Raw genomic sequence first — 27,728 nt, forward strand, 5'->3', positions numbered from 1 at the left:
TTTTAATTCAGTATCAAGTTCCTCCAGATTACGCACGTTGGGTAATACTAATTTAATGAATTCATTATTGGATTGTGAAAGGACTAAAAGCATACAGAATGTGTTGGGAAGGCATGGATTCCTGCTGCTCAGGGAGCTTAAATAAAGATGTTGCATGTTTGTTCATAGCCCTGCAGTGGAGCCAGAGCAAAGAGCCAGCAATTATCCAGGCACTGTGCAAATGGTGCACAAAATATTGTGCGGTAGTTCCTAATATTAATGCTCCTGCTGTGAATAACGCAGTCTGTGAAATAATAGAAGAAAAATCATACTTGATAGAAGCCTAATCACAGATTCTGGTCAAAGGATAAAAAATAGATTCAGCAGAGAAAATGTTACCAAGACTCAGGCGTGGAGTGAAAGAAATCTCAGTATGCAACAGAAAGAAACGAGTCCAAATGTGTGTAGACGTGTTGTTTGCAGAGTGGCTAAATGCCGCAAAGGGAAGGGAGCAAAGTCACAGATGGTGCTTGGTTTCGTCGTATTTTCCATTTTCTGTGGCAGGCTCAGGACTGTGCCCAGGTTGTTGGCGGCCAGCTTGAGCCCTGGCAAAAGGTCAGAGTTATTGGAGACTTGCGAGCAGCCGTCCGTGGTCTGCACGCTGTGCCGCGCCGGGAGCTGCTCTGCCTTTCCTCTAGCTGGAGCTGGCCACTCAGCCGTGTGTGTTTGGCATCGGTTCGTACAATTTACACCCCCAGAGAAGCAGCTGGCAGCAAGGGAAGCTCAGCCGAAGGAACAGCTTCGGCTTGGTGACCGCTTCAGTGTCCACTGCTAGTGGCTTGGAGGCAAGGGCTGCTCCTGCCTGGGTACTGTACGCAAGGCAACTTATTAAAAACATCCACTAGTGAGTAGCCTCCTCATAAAAGTACTCTGGAGCACTATCAGGAGCGTGCATTGCCTCATCCTTTTAACAAATATGTTTTGTAGCCCTATTAAAAGGGGTCTTCATCTATCCTGTCAAAGCTATTCTGCTGGGGTTTTTTAGTTTAATTACACTATCCAATTAAAACTCCTTGCTGCATTTTGATTCGCTTCTCCTTGGGCTTGAGTGGATATGACATTTACAAGGCTCGCCTTTCAAGCAGACAATAGCGTGATTGATGAGGTGCAGACGCAATGAAGGAGGCGATTGCCATGTGGAAACACTGCTTAGTGCATTTTGATTTATTTATCATCTTTTTTCCAAAACAAGGTGCTGGTGAAAAGGTTTTAGGCACGCCTGAGTTCCACCTCGATTTTCACCATTCTTGCAAAAATCTTTATTAGTATTCTGCCTTTGGTAATAATTCAATGAAGAAACAAAAGGCTTCAGAAAAAAAAAATCCAGGTGAATTGTTACCATAATTTAACATAAAAGTGGTCTTTTTCAGGACATCTAGAAACAAGACATCCACTAATAGCAATGTTTTATAATAAGCTTACAGCAGAATATAAAGACCTGAGTTGTGGGAAAAGTGTTCTTGAAATACGCTGCTCCCTGAGAATGGAGCAGGCCAGCAGGACTGCAGCTTTCTTTTCGTAACATTCATAACATTTGTTCCCACTTCAGTAACGCCTGGTCTGAACTCCACATTTTTTCCACTGATGTTGGTGGGTTCAGGATTTCATCCATAACTTTGACTGCGTTTGCTACCTGTGGAGGACAAATCGCCTCTAAACAATGCACCTCTTGGATGAGTATGCGTGGCGTGAAGTAGGCCTAACCCGCCTTCATGCTCAGATTCCTGTTCTGTCTCCATCGCTGGGAGAGCCGCTGCTATGTCCCTGGCAATCCAGCCACAGCTGTGCTGCAGCTTGTGACATCCCCCTGCAAGAAAACATCTAAGTTTTCTTGTTCATTAGAGGTTGTCAGGATTGGTGTTTTGATGACAGTGCAACACTTGCATTTTTGTAGGACCTTCAGGCCCTGTCCCAGGGTCACGGCATCATTTTTTGATGTAGCACATACGGATTTAAAACAACAGAGTCCCTCCCCAAAGCTTTAGAATAAAAACCTCAGGGGCTGATGAACAGACATGCCCCCATTTCATACCACATTTAACTAAACTTGTCTTTGTACAGAAACATTGCTTGCCATGTGTTTTATTTTCATGGTTCCTTGCCTGTTTACTAGTATATTTTTAAGTCTTTGTAAACCCTTCTGAGTCTGTGAGAAGAGATTTCAAGGTTTGATACTGTGGTCACAATTTCCAAAGTGGTGAAAATGGTGATAATGTGAAATGATGCCCATAAGTAGTTCTTTTCTTCAGAGAGGTCTTTCTCTAGCTCTTTATTATATATTATATTATGTATGTGTCTTAATTGTTGACTTATACTTTATGGCCCTGTAATGACAAAGCAATCATCAAGGTGTATTGAAAATTTAACATAAATTTGCATTTCCCTGTGTTTGTTTTCTATTTTGTTTGAATCATGAATATTCTTTTCATCCTTCATCTAATTAGTGATTTAATTCAGTACATGCTGTTTTAAAGATTGGCACGAACAGAGGCTTTTGATACAGTCTGATTTTGGCGGAGATGGGAAAGGAGGAGGACAAACTACTCCTCGTCTTGGCAAGTTCAGTAAAGAAGTTGTCTTTTCCTGTGCAATTCCACATCCTTCCAATGTTTTCCAGGCAAAAAGTGTGGTTTTTAGATGCTGATAAAGAAAGTGCATTACTTCAGTTTAAAAGTGAAAATTTGTTTTCACCTGTATAAATTAAAGCACAGTGGAGCACAAAGTTTTTGTGTATTTTCTGAGATAGAAATTTGCAGATTTACCAATGAGCATGTACGTATATTTTAGTCAGTAATTCTGGAAACTGTTTTCCAGCAATATTTCTCGTCTGCCTCATGTAAACACAAAACCAATGGAATTGTGTGTGTGTTGGGGGCTGACATGCAGTAGGGAGGCTGCTATTTGCACAAGCACTGTTTCAGCAAACACTGTGAGAAAGATAGGTTTCCAGCCACGACCAGTAGATCTGCATGTGGCTGTGCTTCTGGGTTTGGAAGGATTACTGTTTATACCGTAACTAGCCCCTTCCTTCACTTTTTTGTCAGTACAGTAATATTAAAAATTAGGAGATATGCCAAGCAATTAAATTTAAGACATCGTGCTGACAGTGAGCTCTCCTCCTTTTCAGTGAATTAGCATTTTCCCTTTCTATCCGAGTCTCTTGCATGCCTTTCTCCAGGTGTAACCGCCTGGGAACCTGTTAGCATTCAAAGGTTAGGAAAGATTTGTCAAAATACGTTCAAAGGGCACCAGTGATAGGACGCTGTTTCCCTGCTGTCAGAGGGACAACACCACCACAAGGCATGGCAGGAGCGGTGCTGGCGTGGGGCAGTGGCACAAGCAGGCGTGGTGCAGCAGGGCTGGGGGAGCCTGCACGTCTTGGCTGCAGCGTGTGGGGCGAGGGGCCAAGCAGATGTTCCTGCAGGTGACACAGGGACACCACCCTCAGCATCTCGCATACACCCGGTCTGTCCGGGCACCAGGGCCGAACCGGGTGACTCCCCGGGCGTAGCAGAGTTGCCTGCAGAGATCTGTTGAGCTCATACTGTACACATGGCAAGAGCATCTGATAACAGATGAGTTTCTGTAATTTCACTTATCAGATAAATTTATTTGAAAATACCATGTATTTTCTGTTGTCTAGCCAGTAAAATCGATTGCAAAATACTAAAATTTCCCTGTTCAGTTCCCTCTTGCCATCAGCCGCTGCCACCTCGTCGGTAGGTGACTGTACCTATCTACATGCACACATGCCTTTGTCCCGGGGCAGGGCAGTGACAGCTGCTGCAGCTGAACACTTGTGTTTCAAACACAGACTAAAGGACACATTGTTCATGCAGCAGGCACTGCGGTGAAGTTGTTCATACAACATCTGCGTTTGTTTTAATTCTACCATCAAGTATGGCAGAAGCCACTTGAGCTACTGCGGTTTGTTGCCAGATATTCTTATATGGAAATATAAAACCATTGAAGTTCGTATTGATCTCTGAAGTGTCAAGGGTGGTGTTCTATTGGAAAGTGGTACATCACATATTTAAGCACTCTTGGAAATGGAAATCAATCTCACAATTCATAAATTCCATCTGGCTAGAACAGTAGCAGAGCAAAGTGCCAGTTATGATATCAATGAACTAATATTTCATGCTGTAAATAGTATAATGTGGACGTGGGAGCACATAAACATAATACTATAATGGGGCTTTCTAAAGAAAAGTCTTTTCAGCTTCTTTCCACTAAATCACCTGGCAGGGTGTACGACGCGTTCCGCAGGCTGTGCTGCGGGCTGTGCACAGCGGTGCAGGCGCCGCGCGGTCGGTCCCTGCGTGGGGGCAGAGGCAGCGCTGCCGTCCCGTGCCATGGCCGGGCAGCTCCGTGTCTCGGCCAGCACCTGCCCGAGAGGCAGGGACCAGAGCAGCTTTTGTCATGGATGGGTAGCGGGCAGGGACACCGTCCTCGGGTGTGCCGGGGATGGGCCCTGCTGCGTGCAGGGGGCCGCGGGGTGCTGGCTGCCACGAGCACAGCGCTGGGCCCTCTGCGGTGTGTCCCCAGAGGGACGGGGAGCAGGGTGAGCTCTGCCTCCTGCTACAGGGTGCAGCAGAATTGTTATTGGCATCTGTTGCTCTAATTGTCATCAAAACAGCTGACTCTTTACAATCTTAAAATAAGTCCTCAAAATAAAGTTCTGTGTTCTGCTTCTGTCAGCTGTATAAATACTTTTGCCAGAAAGGAGGAGCAGATCACTGGTGTAACAGAAAGATGGGGATACTGGGGAGGGTTTCTTCACCAGGCATGATGAAAGCTGTGGTCTCGCTTAATTTTTGTATTAATATTTCATTCCGTGGCTCTCTGCCCCACCTCCACTTGGTGATGTATGGCCGAGCAGCAGACTGTCAGCACGCTGGGTCTTTATTCTTTCCACCTCTGGTGCAGGTTGTGTCTCTACCAGAACGGGAGCGGGACTGCAAACCCAGCCCGGGCTCCCCCATCTTGGTGAAGGACCCGCTGGGCGGCGGTGTCCCCGCACCGCTGACTTCGCTGGGCAGTGGGGCGAAGGGGCTCCCAGAGGTGGACTGGTCTGGGGCTGGTGAGCACAGCCCCTGGCACAGTCCGTGTGCTGCATGGGCGCCCGCCCGCACCCGCTGGCCTGCCGCAGAGCACGCGGCTCCCCGTGCTGCCCTCGGGGGAAAAGGCAGCTTTTCTTGCACTGGGGGCGCGCTGGGGGTGCAGGCAGCGCTAACAGGCCTCCCAGCAGTGTAATCCATGTTGGTAAAACCCCTGTGGGTTGGTAAAACCCCTGTCCTGCAGCAGCAGGGGGGGCGAGCCTGCCTCCATTTGCGAGGTAGATGGCAGGACTGGCAGCAGGCGGGGGGCAGCTGGTCGAGGGAGAGCCGTGGGGACTGCAGCCCTCGTCCAGCAGGCAGCGGGGCTCAGCTCCTGGTGCCCCCCGTCTCCCTGCCCTCCCCACCAGCAGAGCTGTCCCGGGGCCTGCGGCCTCCGGAGCAGCCGGGCCGGGCTGGGCAGTGCCAGCAACGCCTGCTCCTGGGGGAGGGAAGAGGGGAACGAGCATCCGAGCCAGGGGAAGGGGTCCTCGTTCACACGCTGAGGAACCGCCAAGGAAACTTCCAAAACCAAATACAAAAAACCTCTGTTGGAATGCTCCAGACCATGTTTTGTGTGATTTTTATTTTATTTTTTAGCACTTTCTGGAACTGTGCGTAATGCTAAGACGTCCAGGGGAAGCTGTCGTGGCGTGCCGGTGGTGTGCAGTGCTGTGTCATGTCTCCAGGAGCAGTCTTTCAGAATCGTAAAGATGCTGAATTCAGTCCCAAGCAGGAGTCAGGCGTGAATGCATTAACATACTGATTAGCTTGCAGCCAGGAATTCCCGCATTTTTAGTACCACCAAGGCATCATTTGTCAAGTGATTTAAAGGGTTTTTTTTTTTACTATTATTATTAGCCAATTTTTCAATATAGAATTTATATTCCAGATTAGTGCATCATAATGGTGTTTAATTAACATGCCACAATAAAATACGCACGTCTCAAATTTTCTGGCCACAGATCTGGGGCATATATCAGTCATTTTTTGGAAATCTGGAGAATTAGATAATGTAAATAAGATTTCAAATTAGCTTTCCTTCACGAAAGATGTGAATTTACAGTAATGTGGCTGTTATTTTATGGATTACTAACTTTGACCTTTGAACTGAATAAATTATGTGAAAACTGATGGAAAAGTATAATGTATAGAATATGCTTAATTTTAATTTTTGAAGCCATGAACGTCTGAACAAGTGAAGGATATTTTGCCTTCCTACATGTTTTGCATACAGAGCTTTATGCTAAAGCCGTGCCTGCTGTCCTGCCTGCAGTGCTGGTAAAGGTCACCAGTTTCTATGCCATTCTCCAAAGGCAGCCACAGAGGCTGGCCTGGCTGTCATCAGATCGAGTCCATTTAATCACTTAAAACCTCCATTTGGGACTGAGCAGTGAAGCCTGCCAGCAAAGCGCTACACAGATAAAAATTACAGTTCTACTTTAATTTTGAGTGTTCTGCTTGTAGGAGGAGAGATGCTTAGTTTCGTAGTATCGTCGCTGCATCCTTTTTGTATTTTACAGTGACATTTTTCCTTTGCCTTAAGCAACTTGAGTAGGTTTGGGTGTTGTTTTGGGGAGAGGATTTTAGAGTGATAATTCTAGGGTTAATTGACCTTTTATTTTAAATATAACACTTATCTTCTACATTTGATGATTATACAGTGAATAGTTACATAAAGTAGTTCTAATGTGGTAGTTTAACTGAAATATGGTCTTGGGCTGAATGGGAGCTAACTAGCCATTTGATAGATTTTTGCATTTCCTGCAGTGGGGATGTGATGGGAAAATGAACTTTATTGAATAGAGTTCAGCTGCTCCTGTAAGCCACCACTTGCCTTAAATTGAAATGACATGAGAAGCCTGTCAGCGTTTCATTACTTCCTTCTGTTGTGCTGATGGTATGCTAAGATCACCATCTGTGTTTTTCTTCTGTCAGGCACACAAGCTCTGCGGAAACTTTAGAGGAATATTCTGAACATTTTTTTCTTATCTTTGCAGGTCATGCAATATTTAAACTTACATATCTAAGCAATCATGACTACAAACACCTTTACTTTGAATCAGATGCTGCTACTGTCAATGAAATTGTACTGAAGGTGAGTATTAAATTTTAACGTGACCCAAAATTCTGAGTGTTTTACCACTTGTTAGACATGAAAGTATTTCAGGAGGTTCTAGAAATACACGGATGGTGCAGTGCCTGAGGAGCACTAAGGTGCATCTCACTTACCAGAGCATGCCCAGTGTCTGTTACTCACTTTTCAGGCAGCTGTACAAGAGACTACCTGTTTTGTGTACGGGGCTGCCTCTTGGACTCAGTTTCAGTTAAGAGATGCCAATCTTTGGCCGAGTTTTATCGGAAGCTACCAAATTCCATTGTGTCTGGGTACTCTGCACCTTCAGACACGTGTCCAGGTCTGTGGGCCACCCTGCCGGGCCCCCCGAGGGCCGGCGCTGGGTCTTGGCAGCCAGTGCCGGTGCTGCTCAGCGGTCGGAGGGCTCCCGCGGAGCGGTGTGCTGAAGTAATCCTCAAGGCCGCCGGCTGATGGGGGGTTTATGGCGTCAGCGCCGGCTCAAGCAGAGGGCAGGAGTTCGGCCAGGATGGCACTTTGTACAAGGCAGACGGGTTATTCCTCCCGCCCCGATCCTTTATCAGAGTTGTTTGCTTTTCTTGTGGCTCAGTGCAGAGACATACTGATTTACTTTCTGAAACAATTTTTCATAACACTATTGGAAGATTAAATTTAATTTTCTGCAATCTAGGATTTTTTAGCAATTCAAAATTTTTAAAATAGTAGTAGTTTTTGCAATCTGTCCGTTATGTTTGCTTTTATCTTCTGTGTGAAGTTCGGAGGACTGCTAAATAACTGACATATGACAAAATATTTTTTATTAATAACACAGGTGAATGTTCATTTGCTTTTACTACTTCATGGATTGTTAGGCCAAATTCTTTTGTTCCTACTTAACCCTAAATAAACTGTTGCAGTCTTCAGAACACTTGACAGGTCTGAGACTGTTCCTATAAGAAGTCTAAAGAAGTTTTGCTATGAATAGCATGAATATTCAAGAGAGAAATATTATTGAACAGTACTTTTTTTCTTAACTCACAAATTGTTTATAAAGAATATTTTCTGGTTTCGTGCATAAGTTACCAGTTTATTTTCAATTCCATCAGCATTAAGAGATGCAGAGAAATCAGACTTTTCAAATTAGGCTTTTTACATGATCAAGTGAGAAAGACTGAGACTTTATTGACCATGAAAATTCCCTATATTTTTATGCCTTCAGCTGTAATATGCAATGAAAGTGAAACACTCTACAGTGCATAAAATTGTGCAAGTTTTAAGCCACAGCATATTAACCAGCTAATGGCAGACCAAAGGGCATTTTTATCTTTTTGATTCTTGCATTAACCTTCCATTAAAATTATCTATGTGATTATCACAAAGCACTGGAGATAATAAATTTAGGGAATAGCAGGCTTGTTAAATATCATTTAAAAATGCTTTCATCAAGTAAAATGTGCCAAAATACAGGGAAACTATGAGATTAGCTGAGTATGCAAACATCATAATGAAAGTATTATTTTTATTAAAGCTGATAAAATCTTTTATTGAAGCCCATTACTATATTAGACCAGCATTGTGGGTCTTCATGACTTGCTGCGTTCATCTGGAGGCTTGGTAAGGAGGGTTGGGTGAGCGGAGAGGGGTGCTCAGCACCCAGCCCCCAGCCGCCAGCCCAGGCCATACTGCGCCCACCCAAGGAGCCCAGGAGGAAGAGCCAGGACGCGGCCCCGTGCAGCAGGGGGCTTCTCCTGAAGCTCCGAGCAGTTTCTGCTGTATTTTTGCCATTTTTACTAACGTCTTGTCCAGAGGTATGAGGGTCCGTGCCCTCCCTGGGCTGCTCCACTGAAACAGCAAAGAAATGAAACATCACTTCGTGTCTTGCAGGTTAACTATATTCTAGAGTCACGAGCAAGTACAGCCAGAGCAGATTATTTTGCTCAGAAACAAAGAAAACTGAGCAGGAGAACAAGCTTTAGCTTCCAGAAGGAGAAGAAATCAGGACAGCAGTAACACCTGGCCGTGAGGAACGCCTGTCTGCTGAATTCGGAGGAGGAGACGCTCCATGCAGCCCAGGAAGGTGGGAGCCAGGACTGCGGTGCTCCGGCTGCCAACAGGCAGGAGCAGCCAGGAAAGAAATCTGAATTATCCCATCTCTCACAGTTGGAAGATTATCCCTCTTTGGTGATGGGAAGTCTCCCCTGTGACAAAAATAAAGAGCCATATCAGCCGGAAAGAAGACTGTTACGCTTCAGGTTCCTTTGATTAGAAATAAGAGAATGACGTAGACTGGCATCATTTAATTACTGTATTATGTACAATCACAAGAAGAGATGTGATTACATATTATTTCACAGCCTGGTTAAAATAAATTATATACATCTGTAATACACCCACATACACACAGGTATTGCTTGTGACATGATCAAATTTCTAAAAACAAAATGTAGGACAAATGTATCCATTTTTACTATTAATAAACAGATGTAATCTTTTTCAAGGTCCATATGATGCACAGTTCTTTTGGGGGGAGGCTGCAGTCCCAGATGGTTACACTTCTGTTGCTGAAGTGCAGGAGGCAACCGTGAGCCAGGGAACAGCAGCCATTGCAGGGGATCTGATCTGTGAAGAAATGTTGAGACAGTCAGGTCTCTTTTGCTTCATTTTTTTTCAAAAATATTTTTCTTTAACTGTGCTTTTCAGCTTCGCATAGATTGTATGGAACATTATTTGCTGTAGTCAGCAGGATGTTTTGAAAACCAAGGCAGCGTCTCTGCAGCTAAAAGGAGAGCACCGCCCTGCCCCTGGGAGCGGCGGGGTCAGCGCCGTAGGGCCACAGACCCGCGGCCATGCAGGATCTGCTCTCAGCCAGACAGCTGGCACCTGGGCACTGGGAAATGCCTCCACCTTTCCTCAGAATTATTCTTTAAAAATAAAAACAAAGACCTACTTTGTACTGGGATTTGTAACTATTCTGGCCTTGTCTGTCTAACACATCAGGGAACATGTGAATGGGATTATGGGGAACCAGAGCTGCATTTTTGGTTCAGTTCACCAGAGGTGTCTTTCATAAATCTCTCAAAGCCACTGAAGCTGGAGCTCTCTGTGCTGCTGCAGTGGGTTTTGTATCAAGAAAATGCCTCCCATTCTGAGAGGCTGTTTAGAGCCCAGCTGACGCTGGCAGGCTGCGGCATGCCAGCTGCTTGGGGCAGGGTGAGCGCCCTCCTGGCCGTCTGCTTGCCCGCTGCAATGCCACCTCGGACACTTTCCTACCTTGCTTTTGTACAAAAAATACTTTCTGAGCCTTAACACGAAGTTTAGGAGTAAGCGCTCAGGCAGAGAGGTTATTTGTCAGTTGTCTGTCGCATTTAAGTTCTCAGTTTCAAAAGGTTTAGCTTTGGAAGCACGCGAGTGCCGCCCTCCTGGAGCCAGAGCTGGGGCATCCGGGGGGGCCCTGCCTGCACCGCACGGGTCTCTGTGTGCAGTCTTCCGTGACTCTTTCTCTGCAAAGGATAAACAAGAGAAACAATATTTTATAGTACGATATTAAATTTTTAAATATTTTATATGCACAAATGCAGCACAGATGCAATGGGGAAAGCCCCTTCAAATGATGCAATGTACATGACTCCTTTAATCAGCTTTGTGAACTATTTAACATTAAAGTTGTTATGTGAATGTTCTTTTGCCACCTAGTTTCAATTCTTTTTAACTGAACTAAAAAAGTTGCCTACTTTGGTATCAAAAGTTACGCAAGTCTCCTACTTGTTTTCATGGCCATAATGCTGTGCCACCCACTTAGGTTTATTTATTCTAAGTAGATATTCAATATGTGCAGTATTTTTCTTTCAGGAAAGCCTTAAGGTTGACATAATAAAAAAAGAAAAAAAGAAAAAAAATGAAAACTTTATATAAACTGTGGTAGTGTTTGTGGGCGCATGGTCACTTGCCTGGATTGGTCTGCGTTGCACGTGCATTTACAGCCTCTTAAACCCCTTCCACCTGCTTTATTTTTAACACAGCCTGCGGGGGAGCAGGGACGCTCGCAGCACAGCCGAGTGAGCGGGGCAGGGAGGCAGGGACACTGCCCTCCCGTGTGCCCCGGGGGCTTGGTGGGGAACGGGCGAGCTGGGGAGCAGGGGAACGAGGTCGCTTCAAAATGTTCATTCACAGTTAAGAAACAAATTTACTTTCAAAACCCAGATCTGCTTGAATACGCAGCGTGGAGAAAATGTTTCTACTATTTTGTGTTTGCTGGAAGAGTTAAACCAGAGCTCATGGTTGCAATCTGTGCACAGCCGAACAAAAATCCATCACGGGCTGGTCTTTCCCCGGTAGTTGTAGATTTAATTGATTCAGATGGGCATTCAACTGGGTCAGCAAAGCAAGCTGTTCCTTCCATGCCTTGTTACTAGGCTTCAGCAGGAGAGGGTGGTTGCCGTCTCACGTAACAAGGATGACTTCTCCCTGAAGTGCATCAGTCTGTACAGGAAGCATCTGAGTTTTTCTGAATTTTCTCTTATTCTGCTTCAACAGGCAGGGACCTGCCTTGTTTGTGCACCTGAAGCTTTATCATTGATTGCACCTCGTGTGTCGAAATATATGCCACAAAAATCACCACCAAAACCCAGTGACTTGGGGAGTACACAGAGTGAGCCAACAGCGGGGGCTGCTCTCCTCCTGCAGCGCCAGGAGCCCTGGGACGTGGGTGCTGATTGCAGCCCGGGTGCTCGCAGCCGCTGGTGCGACTCACAGCCACCACTGCCTGTCTTGCCTGGTTTTGCACAAAAATGTCCCAAATCCAGCACGGGCTCCCAGGGCTGACCCAGCCCGCTTGCAGGTGACCCAGCCCACCACCGGCCAGCAAGAGGAGCGCAGCACGGCCACTGGTGTCCACGCCTGGTCCCGACACCGCCTGTGGTCCCATGGCCTTTGTGGTGGGAGTGCTGGGGGGGGGCCGGGCACTGCCCCGGGAGGGGCGTGAAAGGCCAGAACAGATCCGAGAGCCCTGTCCCTGCTGCCCGCCTGTCCCAGCCGTGCTGCAACCTCCGGGACACGGTGCCAGGACAACACCCCCTGGGCTGGATAACATGGCCACTGATAACTCAAAGCAATGTATTATACCTCTGCAATTTCTGCTTCATGCCAAAAGTCTCTTCACTTAATGCAGCCAATGCAGCCTCTGTTTCAAACTGGGTTGCTACCTTTCTGTACTTTCAAATCAAGCAAAAATTAGAGGCGTTTCAGCTGCCCTTCCAGGCCATTCCAAGAGAGATAAATTCCTGCCTGCACAGCTCTCACTTCTCCTGAGCAGAAACAACCCGTGCTGCTGGGCGGGCTGACCTCCTTGCCGAGGGGATGGCGGCCTTCTCTCCGTGGGGACGGCTGCACCCAGCCCCGCGCTCTGCAGCCACAGCGAGTGCTGTGAGCTGGGCACGGGGCCTCGAGCACCCTCGTGCCTATCAGCCTGCCTGCGGAGGCTGCCCCAGAGAGGGGCACACCAGCACCTCTGACCCAGGCACGTGCTGGTGTCCCAGGCGAGGCCGCAGACCTGGCCCGGGCTCTCCACGGGCTCTGCCCTGGTTTGCTGTGGTCTCCAGGAGCGAACTGAGCAGAGGTTCCCCTCATGCTGGGGCTGGTGGCAGCACCAGAGCACCCGAGGGCTCCGCAGCAGCAATGCTGGGGCCGGGGCACTGACAGGAGCGTGGCGGCTCCCACCCCACACCAGGGGCAGGGCAGAAGGCACTGCGCAGTCCTGGGTGCGGCCCTGAGTTTAATGGGGGAGGGGTTATTTATGGAGACGTGTTTGTAATGGGCGCATGAATTTCATGGAAACGCGCTGCTGTGGCAGCGTGTGGCATTGGGTGCTGCTGCTGCTGCTAAAATTAACACCCTTAAATCACATCCCAGAGCGGCCTCCCGCGTGCGATGGTGGGATGGGGATGGAGACATGCGGGTGCGATGGCTGCAGGGGCTGCCTGGTGGCAGCACTGTCCCGCGCCCCACTCGGTGCCAGCCCCGCAGCATTGCTCATATCCACCGCCAGCAGCCGGGGCATGGGCAGGGCCGTGTGCAGCCCCGTGCTGCCACTGTATGAAGGGTTATGCATGGTCACATTTCATTCTCCCCACACACCTCTTCTTAAATGCAAAAAAAAAAAAAAAAAAAAAAAGATGGGAAAAAAAAATCTCAACAGGGTGTTGTTCACTCTAAAAACCCTAAGCATGATTTGTGAACTCTCACAGCCTTGGTAATCTCATCAGAGTAATGGGATTATATTTCAAATCACCATGGCCTGTTCATTACACATTTAAACTCCTTTGACAGAGGAAAAGTTAAATAAAATGTGTGCGTCAGCCCTGGTTGACTTTCCCAGTTCTCTTTCTTGATTAGACAAACAGATGCTGAGCTCCAAAATGAAAAAATAATGTGCTCATTTATTCATTTTTCTGACAAGTCACAATAGATTTTTAACTACAAATGAGCACCCTCCCCAGGTGGGGAGCGCAGGGGGTCAGCGCGCGCCGTGCCGCACCACAGCGGGCACTGAGCTGGCGGTGCCCCCACCCACTGCAAGCGGCTGCACCCGCGCGGCCAGCGCCAGGCCGCTGCCATCAGTGCCCAGCGCCTGAGGAAGGTTTCCGAGGAGCCCTGCTGTTTCCGAGGAGCAGGGCTGCGGGTCGACATCCCCATGCCCTCGCATCCTCTGTGCAAGGAGGGAAGCGGTCGGCATGGCCTGGGAGCAGCCGCTCTCCGCGGCCGGCGCAGTGACACCGGTGTCCTGCGTGAGAGCCGAGCAGGCTGGCGGCTGGGCCGCGCACCCGCCAGGGCAACTTTCACACCGAGGAACACTGGGGCTCTATTAGGGAGCCGAAATGCCAGATAATTAGAAATATACCAGCAAACACCATTATTGTCAGGAGAATGCAATTGCATACAGTAATGAAGCAATTATTAATGAGCAACTGCAAGGCTGTCATTAATTTAAGCTTTTCAGGATCACAGGCTAAGGCAAGCTAAATGCTACAGCAGGACAGGGTGGTCAGAGGCAGGAACATGCGGGGCCGCCCCAGGCCCACTGCCCGAACAGACCTGGCACCGTCCTCGTCCTGCGGGCACCCAGCCCACAGCGGCCTTCCCAGCCCCGCGCCCTCACCTCCCCCGAGGCCCTGCCCTGTGAGTGAGCCCTGGGGACGCCTTCATGTGGCGTGGAGACGGCTGGGGGGACTCCTCCGGCAGCGGCACCCGCGAGGTGCCCCTGCCTCGCGCCCCAGCTCGGTGCAGCCCCCCACCAGTGTGCGGCCCCGCGCTGCAATCTGTCACGGCGGCTGGGGCTGCGCGGTGCTGCAATCTGTACCTCGTGTCTGGGCTGTCATCTGACATAATTCCTCCCTGCTGGCATATTGCTGATTTGTGCATAAGTGATGCATGCAATCCACCTGAGTGAGGAGTCAGGGGTTTCGTGATCTGGGGCTGTCAGGGCAGGGTGTTTTAGTGCCTCCTGCGATTAGGTGGAATTGACAGGCCCTGAAAGCAGGGAATTGCACAACAGGGGAATTAACAGCCAGGGACTGAAGTGGAGCGTGGCACTCGTTTAATCTGCAATTTATCAGTTTACATGGCTTCTTGTTGCAGGTAGAAGATTACACTCCAAAAAAGAAGGCTCCCTTTTTTTTTAATTTCACCTGACAGGGAAAAGGAAGAGCAATATTTAGAGGCCGACACATTCCCTGGCCCTGGTGTTTCACTGGCCTGTGCTGTGCTGAGCTGCACCAAGCTGCCTCACAGCACAGTGGCAAGAGCAGCCCCAGTGCCAGGGGCACCCAGAGCACCCAGCCCAGGCTTCAGAATTGCTGAGTTTTGCCTCACCAGGACAAGCGGCTGCTGCCTTGCCTTGCATGAGGGTGGTGCCGTCCCACAGCCTCACGTCCAAACCGTGCCAGGGCAGGGCACTGGCTGAGCATCCCCTGGTGACGCGCCCTGCCTGCAGCCCCTCTCCTTCCCCAGTGCACGCCCTCACCCACCCCTGTCCCACCCCACCAGGAGTGGGTGCAGGTGCTCCCACGTGCCAGCCGTGCCCCTGGGCACTGGCAGGGAACGAGTGGCCCCGGAGCCGTTCTTTGCTCTGCAGATTCCCCGTCCGTAAGTGCCGGGGCGGCTGCAGCCGGCTCCGCGCTGATCGACTGCCAGGCCATTAGTCTGTCCGCACGGAGCAGTTCCTGGAAGCAGAGCTCCAGCAGCGCTCGCCGGCCGAGGCAGAGCTGAGCTCGTGCCCTCTGCCAGCTGCTGAGAGAGCGTCCAGTGCCGCTGCACCCGCCAGGCATCGCCACGGGAAGGGCAAGCCCAGGGCAGGACGTAGTGAGGATGGTGTCCATGTGCCGGGTGTCTCCTGTGCAGGCACAGGCACAAGGTGCCAGCGCGGCCCCTGCGAAGGCTCCCCGGACCACGCTCAGATGCATGGCACACCGGCACCCAGCAGCACACCCACACGCAGGTGCCTGACCTGCTCCAGAGGATGCTCTGCAGTGCAGCAGCCCCGTCCCACAGCTCCAGCTGCCCTGCAAGGGACACAGGAGACGCATCTCTGGCAGAGGAAGCACCAGCCGCTGTGGTGCCTCCTCCTGGCCCCCACCACGCAGCGCGCTCCAATTTTGATAATATCATTAGAGTCTGATAATGGTTTCCAGGAACACTGTAGCCTTTCTGCGAGGTGACAGCCTGTAAAGGCAGCATGACAGATAATGTATTCTACAAGGGTACAATAATGTGACTCCAAGCACATTAAACTCCTTTAATGTGGGTGACATACACCTTTCTCTTAACATACATTATCATCCTGGGGGCACACGCGGCACGCAGCAGCATGGATCCAGCACCCTGTGCTGCAGCCGGCCGCCCTGGCACATGGCCCCCTCACCCTGCCTGCCTCCCGCCTGCCCCTGGTGCCGGTGCCGGTGCTGGTGCTGGTGTCGGTGCTGGTGCCAGCACCCCACACCCCACCATGCAGCCAGGCTCTCCTGCACCCACCATGCTCTCCCTTCCCTGGGTGTGAGGAGGTTAAATCGCGTAATGCAAATGCTTTTGCTGCTTATAAGCAATCTCCTTGGCCTTCTTGGCGGCCTGCTCTGATACTGCAAACCTTTATCCAACCTTATGGTATCAAAGATTATTTATAATGAATTAAATATGTTTTTAGCAGCTTCTTTCCACACTTACTGCCACACTTTCACTGCCGTTTCAACTTAATTAGGGAGGCCTTGCTAAAGAGATGGGAGTAAATGCATCTAAAGAAATATATCTATGTATAAATGAAAAAAGCAGCCACCACAGGTCAAACCAGTACTTTCAATTTATTGCCCTGGTACATTCATTTGTAAATAGCTTTGCCTTGCTGGTTTCTAAGTGCAAGGCTAATGTTGGAGTGCTTAAATTAATAGTGACGCACACCTTTCATTATTGCTATTAAATTAGGTGCTGGGCTTTGATGGATTCACTTGTTGCTGAACTAAAAGCCTTGTAGATGTGGGTGTGCGTATCCATTTGGTTTTACAGCAAATTTAGGTCTTAATGTCAAGGCAGACAGAACTGAGAGAGTTCCTCCTCAGCACGCGCTAATTAGCAGGACGGGCACCTCGCCCCCGTGCCCCTGCTGCGGGGCGGCAGCACAGCTGGCGCGCAGGATGCTGGCCGTGGTGGCTGGCACGGCGCGGTGGCACTGTGGGGCTGCCGGGGCACCGAGCCACCACCCTGGGCATCAGCCCCGCAGGCACTGCGCTGCAGCACCCTGCTGGAGCCGGCGGCCCCCAGTCCCTGCAGACACCGGGTGTTGTGACACCAAGCGTCAGCCCTGACACGTCCTGAGTGCCGTGGCTGACGCAAGCCGGTGTGAGAAGCCCCCCCATGACACCAGGCACGTCAGCGGGGAGCCTCCATGCCAGGAGGTCTGCAGCCAGCTCCCGTCGTGGGGGCTGCGTGCGTCCCTCGCCCTGCCCTCGCCCCCCCCCCCCCCCCCGGGGGTGCCGCTGCCCCGGTGCTGCTCCCTGCCCGCTGCCCTCCCTGCTCTGCTGCCGCTAATTAATCCTGAGGTTTTGCCAGTCGCATCGTGAAGTTCCCGGGCTGGGAGAAAGAGCAGCTTGTCTCCTTGACAGCAGAGAAGAAAAGGGAAAGAAATCGAAGCAGCAGCACTTAGTCCCTTCTCCTGTCAGCCAGACAAGTTGTTTTCATCTCCCTCTGAAGAAGATCATAATGGGACGGGCAAAACTTGGCCGCCTCGGAGCCAGCACCAGTGCTGCTGACGCAGGCAGGCCTGGCTGCTGCCCCGCCGGGAGCCTGTGGGCCCGCCAGGAACAGCGGAACCAGGGCGTCTTCACAGAGAGAACAGCTCAGCGTCCTGCGCGGCCTGACTGAGAGTCGGTGCTGATGCACACAGGGCAGGCTGGTGCTCGGCGCTGTCGTGGCACTGATGCTGGTGCCGGAGGAAAAGCGGCCGTGAGCTGATGGCCTGGCACTGGTGTTGCCACCGGCAGCGCCACCCAGCTCCTTGTGCACCAGGCGCTCATTGCCAGGGATCTCGTTTGTGACTCATCCATTCGGATAATCGCGGTGTTTGGCCACCAACACTGCACCGTGCCCCTGCCCCAAAGCCGGGATGGGGCTGCAGGAAGAGAGGCAGGACGAGGTGCAGGACGGGGCTGCAGGATGCGGAGCAGGACAGGAGCTGCAGGCTGGGCTCTGTGCAGAGCTGCCTTTGTTCTGCGGCGCAGTTCCCACTCCTAGCGTGCCATCTTGAGGCCGCTGACAGGAGCCCTCCGGCGCCGCACCGGCTGCGCGCCCACCACCGCCGCCACACTCCCTGTCCCTGTCCTGGCCATGTTCCCACGTCCGGGGTGGCTCTGCCCGGGGAAGTGGGGACCCCAGCACCCCCGCACGGGGCCGGCGGCTGCTCTGCCCCAGCAGCACGAGGAGCCGTGAGGGCTGCGGGGAGCCCCCCGTGCTCGCCTGTCCCAGACCCCTTCCCCATCCCATGCTGCAGAGCAGTGGTGGCATGGGTGGGATGCGCCTGTGGTGGTGCCCAGGGCATCAGTGCTGGTGGGAAAGCATTGAAAGTGTGCAAGCAGAGCACCTTTGGGATGTCCCCGCTGCTGTTCGGCCTGGGGAAGGGAAGTTTGGGGGGGGGGGGGGGGGGGGTTGGTCAGCGTGGCAGGAGCCAGCCCTGGCATTCACAGAGACTTGGGGCCAGACAGGAGAGCTGGCCTGTTACGGAGCGCTGTCCCAGAGAAATGGACAGACACTTCCCATAGGATGACGTGTCTTACTTCTGGAGAAGAAGCCTCACTGGCTCAGTTAAAAAAATCTCCCATCTTGGCCCTGGCAGCTGAGGGGGCACTGTCCCGCCGTGCTCCCAGGACACCAGGAAGCCCCTCGCCCAGCAGCAGCACGGCACCCCGCTGTGGCGGCACAGGACAGGCTCCTGCACCAGGAGCTGCCGGCAGCACGGTGCCCGTCCGTGCCGTGCCGCCCCGCAGCGGCACGTGTTGCCGCACATTATGCGACAGGCATGCATAAGAAATATTTCAATGCTAATTCTTTTCAAAATGATAAAATTTGTCTGTATTGTAAAATATAAGTCTCTGGGTTCCTGAGAGCTAAAATATTTTAATATATTTCCATGTAAATCTTGTTTTAGACTTTAATATCCTTTTAACATACATTAAAGTTTCAGCATTCCTGAGTACTTGACTATTTTAAGGCGCTGCTCTTTACATGTGGGATAAAAAGGCCTGCCCAGAGGAAAGAGGGGATCGAGGTGTGCAGGATGGCAGCAGAGGAGCAGCAGCCACCCTGCTGTGCCATCAGCACTGCACTGCGGCTGGGGACAAGGGGCCATGCTAGTGCCACCAGGCACCCGAACACTCATGGCACTGTGGTGCTGAGCACTTGGGTGTTTTCACACAGGCAATGAAATGTATTAAAAAAACTCTGCATGTGGTAGCAATTCCATGATTTCTGGTGAACGAGGTAAAAAGTGTTCTGGACAAATAGGTAGCACAAACCTCTAACAAGGGACAAAGGACAGGGACTGCTGCTCTGCCACCGGGAATGCTCCCTGCTGCAGATGTCCCTCTTCCACAGCTCCTCTTCCCCAGCACCTCCCAAGCCCCGCTCTCCTGCCATGCCGTTTGGGAAGCTTCAGTTGCACAGAAAACCATCTTCTTGGAAGCCATTTGCATTCCAGTTTGATGCTTCTCATTGCTTCGCTGCTGGGGGATTAAAATCATCACCGTGCTAAACCCTGGAATGGAAAATAAACAAACAAAAAACGTCGCTGTGAGCCGGTCGCTTCTTGGGGCTCAGACACTTTCCTTTGGCGCAGGGCCCTGGTTCTTCCTTTGTAAAACATTATTATTAGTCAATAAAAGTTAAATCCCCTCGATAAGCCAGCACCCCTGCGGAGGAACAGACGGCCCCCCCTGGCCTCGCTGATTGACTCTGCGCAGCCCCGGGACTGCTCGCGCCTCCGCAAATGGGAAGATCTGATAAAGACCTAATCCAATTACAGCTCCGCACTTGCCAATGTTTGTTCTCTTTTAATGGGACTTCGGGGTTGTTTTTTTTCTTCTCCTGCAGAATTTCCTGCGGTTCTCTGCTCCGGACGACAAAGCAGTGCCAGCTGCAGGAAGAGTGCGGCGGTGGCTCTGCCGGGGCCAGCAGCTGGGTCACCGCCAGGCCTGAGGGGCTCGCGTGCCAGCTCCATCCCGCCCCAGGGCAGAGGTCTCTGTGCCGAGCAGCCCAGGGCACGGTGGGGCTGTGCTGGGGCCACGGAGTGAAGCCCAGGGCCGGTGCGGGCGGTTGCGGGGGTCCCGGCTGGCTCACGGGCTCTGCGCGTGCCCTGGTGCCAGGGCTTGCTCGTGCTCTCTGAACACAAGCGGTCACACCGCACCACCTGCCAGGGACACGGCGCGTGCAACACGCTGCCGTCGGATCAGCCAGCACCACTACTGCCCTCGCCGTCGGGATGTGGCAGGGCAGGCAGTGGCGTGTGGTGGGAGCAGGATTGGGCAGGAGGTGCCGGCAGCGTGCTCTTGGCCACGGGGCTGGGCTGGCACGGCGGGGCCCAGTGTGGAGCCGGTGGTGCTGGCAGGGCCTGACGCTGTGCCGCGTGCCTGCCAGGGACCCCTCCGCCAGCAGCGAGGCTCGGTCACGGGCAGTGTCAGACACATACACACACCCACAGCCACACACACACACACCCTTCCCCATGGCTCCTTTGGTGTTTTAGAGAGAATAAATTGCTAATCAGCTGCCACCCCCTCCTCGGTGTCCTCTGCAGCAACGCTCCAATAATTAATTATAAACTACAATACTGATCAGCTTGCATGTACTCCGTCTGCACTGACAATCATTAACCATAATATGAAATTTATAATGTTGAGACGTGGAACCTGGTGAGATGAACTGCTCTGCTTTTTAATCAGTTTTATGGGATGATATAATGCATTGATCGACAAAGACAAGATACAGTACGTGTTCCTGTGTCTATAGCCGGGCAACCTTATTAATTTAGATTTACAAAGAGTTGCTTGATCTGAAGGGGACAGAGATGGCCAGGCCACCTGGCACAGGACAGCCCTTTGCCAGCCCCCCGGGAACAGCAGAGCTTTCCATGAGGCTGTTGTGATGCCAGGAACCCATGCTGGGGTGGCCCTGTCAAGGTCTTGGCGGTGGTGGAGCCGGCCCCGCACGTGGAGCCGGGCAGCGAGGGCCTGCCCGCGCCTCCCTGCGCCCGGCTGCACCCGCGGCTGGGCATCGCCTCCCGGCCAGCGCGGCCGTGGCGGCCGGACAGCTGGTAGCCATACGAGTGTGCCTTGGGCTGTCATATCGCATTTGCACGCCTCCTCTTGCGCTGCGCCCGGGAGAGGCTGGATTGGTTGTTTTCAGGTCAGGGGCTGCAGCCAGCATAAGAGGAAAATTCCCATTTCCCCACCAAGCCGTTAACCGTGACGTGGCCTGGCCCCGCTCCTGGGCCTTGGTGTGGGCAGAGTGGGGCTGTGCCGCCACCCCCGGCCCCACACCCCGTGGGGCGCTGGGGGCACGCGTGTCCTCATCCTGTCCCCAGGGCAGAGCCCAAGCCAGCCACGCACCGGGCACCGCCAGGCACCTCCCTGTCTGCCACGGGGACCCTCCACCACCACCAGCTGTCGTGGGACCCGTCTGATTTGTAAAATCCTACTCGGAACAGTTGGTCACACAGAGCAGGACAAGCCCATGGCACATGAAGCTGTGCCTGCAGCTCTGAGGACAACCGAGCAGCTTCTGAGCGCACTCAGCGCTGCGCCAGTGTTTGACGGGCACGGCTAATCCCCTTAGTCCAACATCAGTCCCGCAGAAAGCAGCTGAAGAGCTCAAAACAGATCCAATTGGTACAGAAAGGGAATGTAATTAGTGCCAGTTAGCACAGCTTTATGGAAAGTGGGTCTTGTCAAAAAATTTGGTTTCATTCTTTTAATTTAAAAGTTTAACTAATGAAAGTAACTGGGAAGCTGTGGTATACTTAAGTTTCTGTTAGGCGTTTGATTTAATAGTACATGACGTTTTGATTAAAAAATTAGCTCTATATAATATCAATAGAGCACACATTAAAAGGATTAAGAATTGGCTGACTGACAGGTCTCAAAAAGTAGTTGTCAATGGGGAATCATCACCGAATGAAGATATTCAACATTTTCATCCACGATCTGGAAGTAAATATGAAATCACTGCCGACACGACTTGCGATGACAAGGACAGGGGAGGTGAAACCAGCAACGTCAGGGGGGGCAGCAGGGCCACTGCCCTGTGCACCAGCCCCTTGGAGGCACCTCCTGGGGGCCAGGGGCACCAGGCAGCCCTGGGTGGGGGGCCCTGAGCAGCACACAAGTCCTGCCCGGCCGGAGCGGTTTTGGGAGGCACAGGCCGGCCCCGAGCTGTGTGGGGCAGGGTTTGCTGGGTGCTGCAGCCTGGCCACGCACCAGTGAGCGGGAATTGTTCATGGGGGGGCAGGGGAAGAGGGCAGTGAAGGAACAGCACTGGCAGTGCGGTGAATTGAATGACCGGCGTGTCTCCGTCTGGTTCCACCTGGAGCATCGCTTTGCCCCGAGCACCAGGGCAGGGGCAATGGGGCGCTGGACCTGCACCCCCTGGGGCACAGCCTGCTGGTCCCCAGGGCCCCTCAGGGACACAGCAGTGGTGCTGAGAGGTCAGGGCTCGGCCAGCTGCCCGACAGCCCCCGGGCCCGTGTCCAGCCACCAAGGGACACAGCTGGTGCCGCCGCAATGGCCCTGCAGGAGCCTCACACCCGACACCTCCTCAGCCCCTCTCACTGCAGCACCCAGCCCCTGCGTGGCGCCAGCCTCCACCTCGACTGAAGATCTGGGCACCCCGTTTCTTACAGCAGCTTAACAGAAGGAAAACCTGCTGCTGATAGAGCCGTTTCGTCCCTCCAGCTCTGCGCTGTGAAGAGCAGCAGCCACCTCTGCTGGAGCGGCAGGCCGGGAGGACTCACATCGTGTCTCGGCAGCCGCTCTGCACCGAGCTGCTCTGGCGTGCCGGCAGCGAGGGCACTGCCCACGTCCTGTCCCACACAGCTCCTGTGCGTCGCCTGAGCAGACAGGATTTCGGGGGATGGAGGGTACACGCGTGCCAGCACCGTGCCCCGTGCCGATGCCGTCCCAGCCCCTGCACCGCAGGCGCGGCCGAGGCACCATCCCTCCGCTGGCCTTCAGCAGACGGAGATTTTTGAAAGGCAAATCTTTATTAGTGCAGTGAATGTGTCTAACCCGCATTAATTCCCAATTGCGAATGCTTTCAATTAGCGACTGCAGGCACTCGGAGTGCTGGATGTGTTCATTAGTGACATGGCCTTGCGGCTCAGTGACAAGTGGGATGACAAACCTGTCTGAGGGACTCGTAAGGGCTTCAGCTGTGGCAAAGCTCTTGCACTAGCAGAGGGAGAGGGAAGTGGAGCTTCCCCGGGTGCCTGCAGTGGTGTGGGGACACACTCCCAACGCTGGGCGGACGGACCCCGCGGGACTGTGCACGATGGCAGCGCCGGCGGCAGAGCAGCCCCGCACCCACAGCCTGGTGAGGGTGAACCGGTGCCCTGACGGGTGCAGGCTGGTGGAGGAGCCCCCTCTGCCTGGGCCTCAGCACATCCATCACCAGCAGAGGCATTTGCAGAGCCTCTGGGGCCACCGCAAATGCTGAGTCCTCAAAATCCTGCCTGAGCAGATGGCCCTGAGTCACCTCCAGAGGCACCTGGGGAGCAGAAGGACTTGTCCCATCCCTGCCCGTGGGCAGGGGGCTGCACAGCCCTGGCAGGGCTGCAGCGCTGCCCGAGCTCAGCCTGCGGTGCAGATTTACCCTCTGGGCACCGCCGCCCTCAGCAGACAGTGGGGCTTAGCCACGCACCCAGCCGCAGCACCCACAACAGCCCTGCAACGGCGCTGTGCTTTCACAGGGCTCTGCTGGCCCAATAAAAGATTATCAGCTAAATAAAACAAGAAGTGAGTGATGCCACTATGCCCTGCTGGATTGAAATTGTGTGAGCAAAGTGGTTTTCTCAGGGAGATTTATTTCCGCTGCCGGATGCAGGCAGCCAGCCCAGCGGAGAGAATAAGCCTTTTGCTCCGAGGCCACTGCTCCCTCCTGAAGTCAGCAGTTGGTTTTTATCTCATTTTTGAGGGAATCAGAACAATAAAGGAAATATAAGCAGATATTCGCTCAACACTAGCGGGTGGAGGTGTGCACACGAGTGCACGTACACACGCACACTGCCAGGAGCCACGCGCTCCAGCTTCTGCCGTGGGTCCTGCCCTCCACCACACCAGCAATGCCCAGTGCCCACGCTGGACAGGATGGGGACTGAATCACCGTGATTTGTCTTCCCAAGGTGGGTTCCTGCTGCCCTATTGTTGGGTACAAAACACTGTTAGCCAGCCCCCAGGGGCAGTTAGTGGGAAGGGGGCGATGCACTGACCTGGTGCGTGCAGAGCAGTTACAGAACTGACCGTGGCAGCATGATTTGAGCTAAAGCAGAGCCAGCTGTTACAGTATTTTAAGTACCAACAACCCAAACTCGGCTTGTGCTGAGTTACAAGGGAGCACCTCCAGTCCCCAGCGCTGCCCCATGCCTGGGGCAGTCTCCCTGGCCCCGTGCTGCTGCGGGGCACAGCCGCTCTGGCAGCAAAGCCCAGCAGCCGCTCACCAAATGCTTTGCTTCACCCCGCGCCGGCACTCACTGGCGGCCACCAAGCAGAAGGCAGCGAGGCTGATGTCTCCTCTGTGCCAGCAAGCTCTGCACCTGACCGCAGATGCTGCCGCTCCTGCTTTCAGTGCTGAGCACCACACGGAGGCTGCACGTGGACAAGGATAAGCCCCCGTGGACGTGGAGGTCCTCGGAGGAGGCTGTGAGCTCTGCCCTGGGTGATCGCCCACGGTCAGGGACAGAGCCCCCAGGCTCCCCCCACACCGCAGCCTGCAGGGAGCAACCAAGGCACCCAAACACCACATCCGAGATTATCAAATTTCTGCTGCTCAGAGCGATCCCCCTGCAGACGTCACAGCAGAACAGGAGCCTTAAACCGCTCGCCTTCACCTCTCCCACTGTGAGCTTCGATTTCAGATACCGTCACCCCGTAATAAGTGGGCACCAATATCTGCTCCTGCACAAGTCCTGCTCGCTGGAAAGCATGCCATTATATCTCCAGTAATTGTAAATATTGTAAAGTGCTCGAGTCAGCAGTCTTGCTGAATTTTGCTTTCAACATCTGCAGCCCTATAAATCTTTGTCTCCTTCAGGTGAACTGTGCTCTCCACTCAGGCTCCCATTTACATCCTTCAGCACAGTCACCCACAGCAGCTCCCAGCCCCGACCCCACCGCCTTTGGCTGCCCTTGGGGACGGGGCCATGAGGGACCTGCTGGCCTCCCAGGAGCCGCGGGCAGCCCCGGCTCCACCAGCGCCGTGTGGCCGCGCTGCCATGGGCCCAGTGGCCACCGGCACCGTTTGCTTTGTGCCAAAACCCTTCCAGTCACCAGACCTTCACTGGGCTTTTTTTTTTTTTCAATTGTTTTCAAAACAGATTTCATGTGGTCCCAAAATGAGACCACGATTGTAAATTAAAGTGTAATTAGCCTTTACGCTTTTATATTCATTAACTCTTCTCTGTTAATGATGCAGAGGCTGGAGTACAAACCCAGCATTATGAAACCACATCCAGGAAATAAAATAGTGATTTAGATAATGGCCAGAATGTATTGCTACTTACACATAATTAAACAAATGCTCAATTTACACTTGGAAACATGAATGAATGTTGATTAACCCCAGCCCAACGACTCCGCTGGCGACGCGGGTAAGTAAGTGGCCGCGCTGCCGGCAGGGCAGGGCAGGGCAGGGCCAGGCACCCGCTGCCCCAGCGCATCTGCCCGGCCCAGCTGCTGCAGCACAGCCGGGCCCGCGGCCGCCCCAGCCTGGGCACACGGGCGGCTCCGGCGCTGCAGGTCAGTGCCAAAAACTGCCCTGGCACAGCAGCCGTGTCCCTGCTGCTGCGTGGCTGGGGCAAGCACCAGGACTGCCGCTGCCGGACCCAGCTCCTCGTGGGGAGCCGAGGGGCTGCAGCGGTGCCGCAGCGAGGAGGCATCGCCTCTGCTCCGCCTGAGCGGGGCTGCGGGGCCGCCGGCGGGCTCTGCCTCCACTCCTGCACAGGCTTTGTCTCCCAGTCCCGTGAGCCTCCTGCCCTCCAAATGTGCCAGTTACTATGGAGACGTCGCCTCGTTAGCACAGGAGGAGCTTAACGAAGTCCACTTGTGCAGGATAATGTTATTTGCTGCTGCAGATCCGGATGCAAGGAACACAGGTGGGGGCACAGATGGGCCCCTGCTCCATCTCCTGCCCCTCGTGCCCACGGCCACTGCGAGCCTGGCACCACGCTCTGCGTGGCCACGAAGCGAGCCCAAGGAAGGGACGTGGCCACACAGAGGGCTCATGGCCCTGCCATAAGGAGCTGCAGGAGCTGGAGATGGTTCCAGTGCCAAGCGGGGCTCCCGTAGTGTTTCCTGATGCGGTCAGCTACGGGTGCCTGGCCAGGTCAGGGCAGCTTCTGCTCCTGGGGCTCTTACTGGGGAAAGGGGCTGGCAGCAGCCCTGCAGCACAAAGCCACCTCCATCCCGGGCCTCCCCCAGCCCTCCGCGGGCGACAGGGCGGAGGCGGCGGACAGGACAGGCGCTGGTGGAGACCTCTGCTCCCAGGAACGTGTGGTTCATGGATCGTTGACTCAACAGGCCATAATGGCTCCATCTATCGGGGTCAATACGGGTGCCTTTGACACATGATAGACAATAATTGCTCCTGCTTAGAGACTTTTTAGTTCATGGATCATTGACCTGATGGGCTGTAACAGCTCCGAAGGAGGCCGCTAACGCACTGTACACCCCTGCGCTTAAAAGCCCTCAGGAAAGAGCCGTGGCATGAAACCATGGCACTGCCACACCAGCGGGCGCCAAGGCCCGTGCAGGGCCGCCTGTTAGAGGTTAATGCCCAGGGGCAGGGTCCAGGCCTTGGCCTCTGCCAGAGCAAAGGCGCGGGCGTTGCTGCGGCAGAAGAGCGCTGGCAGGGAGGAGCGCGGCGCTGAGCTCCTGGGACTCGGCCGCGTGGTGGCAACCAGCCCTCGCAGCCCCACAGCAGGCAGCCCCAGCACAGGCACCAGCCCGGCTCTCGACCAGGCAGCCCTCCCACGGCAAGGCCAAGTGGGAGTAGCAGCCAGGGGAAAGGCCACGGCATCCCCGCAGTACCAGCACCCCTCGAGGGCCGCGGGACGCGACCAGCACATGGGGACGGGCTCTCCTCCCAGGGCCCGGAGCTCCCCTCTGCGCTGGCAACTTCCAGGTATATGATTTAATGAAAGGCACAATAAGAAGTGAAACAATTAGAATTTCTGCCTCATTATCATGGTAATCTTATCAGTTGGATAATGAGGTATTAATGGAGATTTAATGTGCCTCTCATAACAGAATCCCTTGGAGAAAACACATAAGGAAATTGCTGTAAATCCACTTAATGATGGAAAGGTCCCCAAACGCCATATTCCAGAGGATGAAAAATGCCGGATGCAAATGAGAGAGAATCAAGGTCAATAACGCTGCGGGGACCCAGCGGAGGGCGGCCGCGGCCGGGCGGCGGAACCGGCCCCGCTGCTCGGCGCCCCGGGGCGGGGCGGGGCGGGGCGGGACGGGACCGGGACCGGGGCCCGGCCCGGCGCTGCAGGCGCCTCGCGCGGCCGCCAGGGGGCGGGCGAGGGCCGGCGGCGGGGGCCCGGGGAGCGGCCCGGTACCGCCGGGGCAGGCGGGGCGCCCGCTCGGCAGGGGCAGGGAGCCCCGGCCCTGCCGCAGCGGAGCCCTTTCGCAGGGCCCCGCCGTGTGACCGAGGAAGCGAAGGGAAAGGCTGGCTGAAGCGGGAGGAGAGCGGCGCCTCCCCGGTGCCGCCCG

The 27,728-nt window shown here is 53.4% G+C and overlaps 1 protein-coding gene across 4 annotated transcripts in view; it reads left to right on the forward strand.

Moving 5' to 3' along the window:
* Nucleotides 1-9,710, forward strand: part of MAPKAP1 (MAPK associated protein 1) — a 106,000-nt gene extending 96,290 nt beyond the window's left edge. For all 4 annotated transcript variants that reach the window (XM_035555424.2, XM_050714610.1, XM_050714611.1 and 1 more), the window contains 2 exons: nt 7,136-7,233; nt 9,094-9,710. In XM_035555424.2, coding sequence (XP_035411317.1) covers nt 7,136-7,233; nt 9,094-9,219 — 224 coding nt within the window. In that variant the 3' untranslated portion in view covers nt 9,220-9,710. The remainder of the gene's footprint in view (nt 1-7,135; nt 7,234-9,093) is intronic.
* Nucleotides 9,711-27,728: the final 18,018 nt, after the last annotated feature.

This window comes from Cygnus atratus, chromosome 19, assembly GCF_013377495.2.
Source record: "Cygnus atratus isolate AKBS03 ecotype Queensland, Australia chromosome 19, CAtr_DNAZoo_HiC_assembly, whole genome shotgun sequence".
In the NCBI taxonomy this organism is placed as follows: domain Eukaryota; kingdom Metazoa; phylum Chordata; class Aves; order Anseriformes; family Anatidae; genus Cygnus; species Cygnus atratus.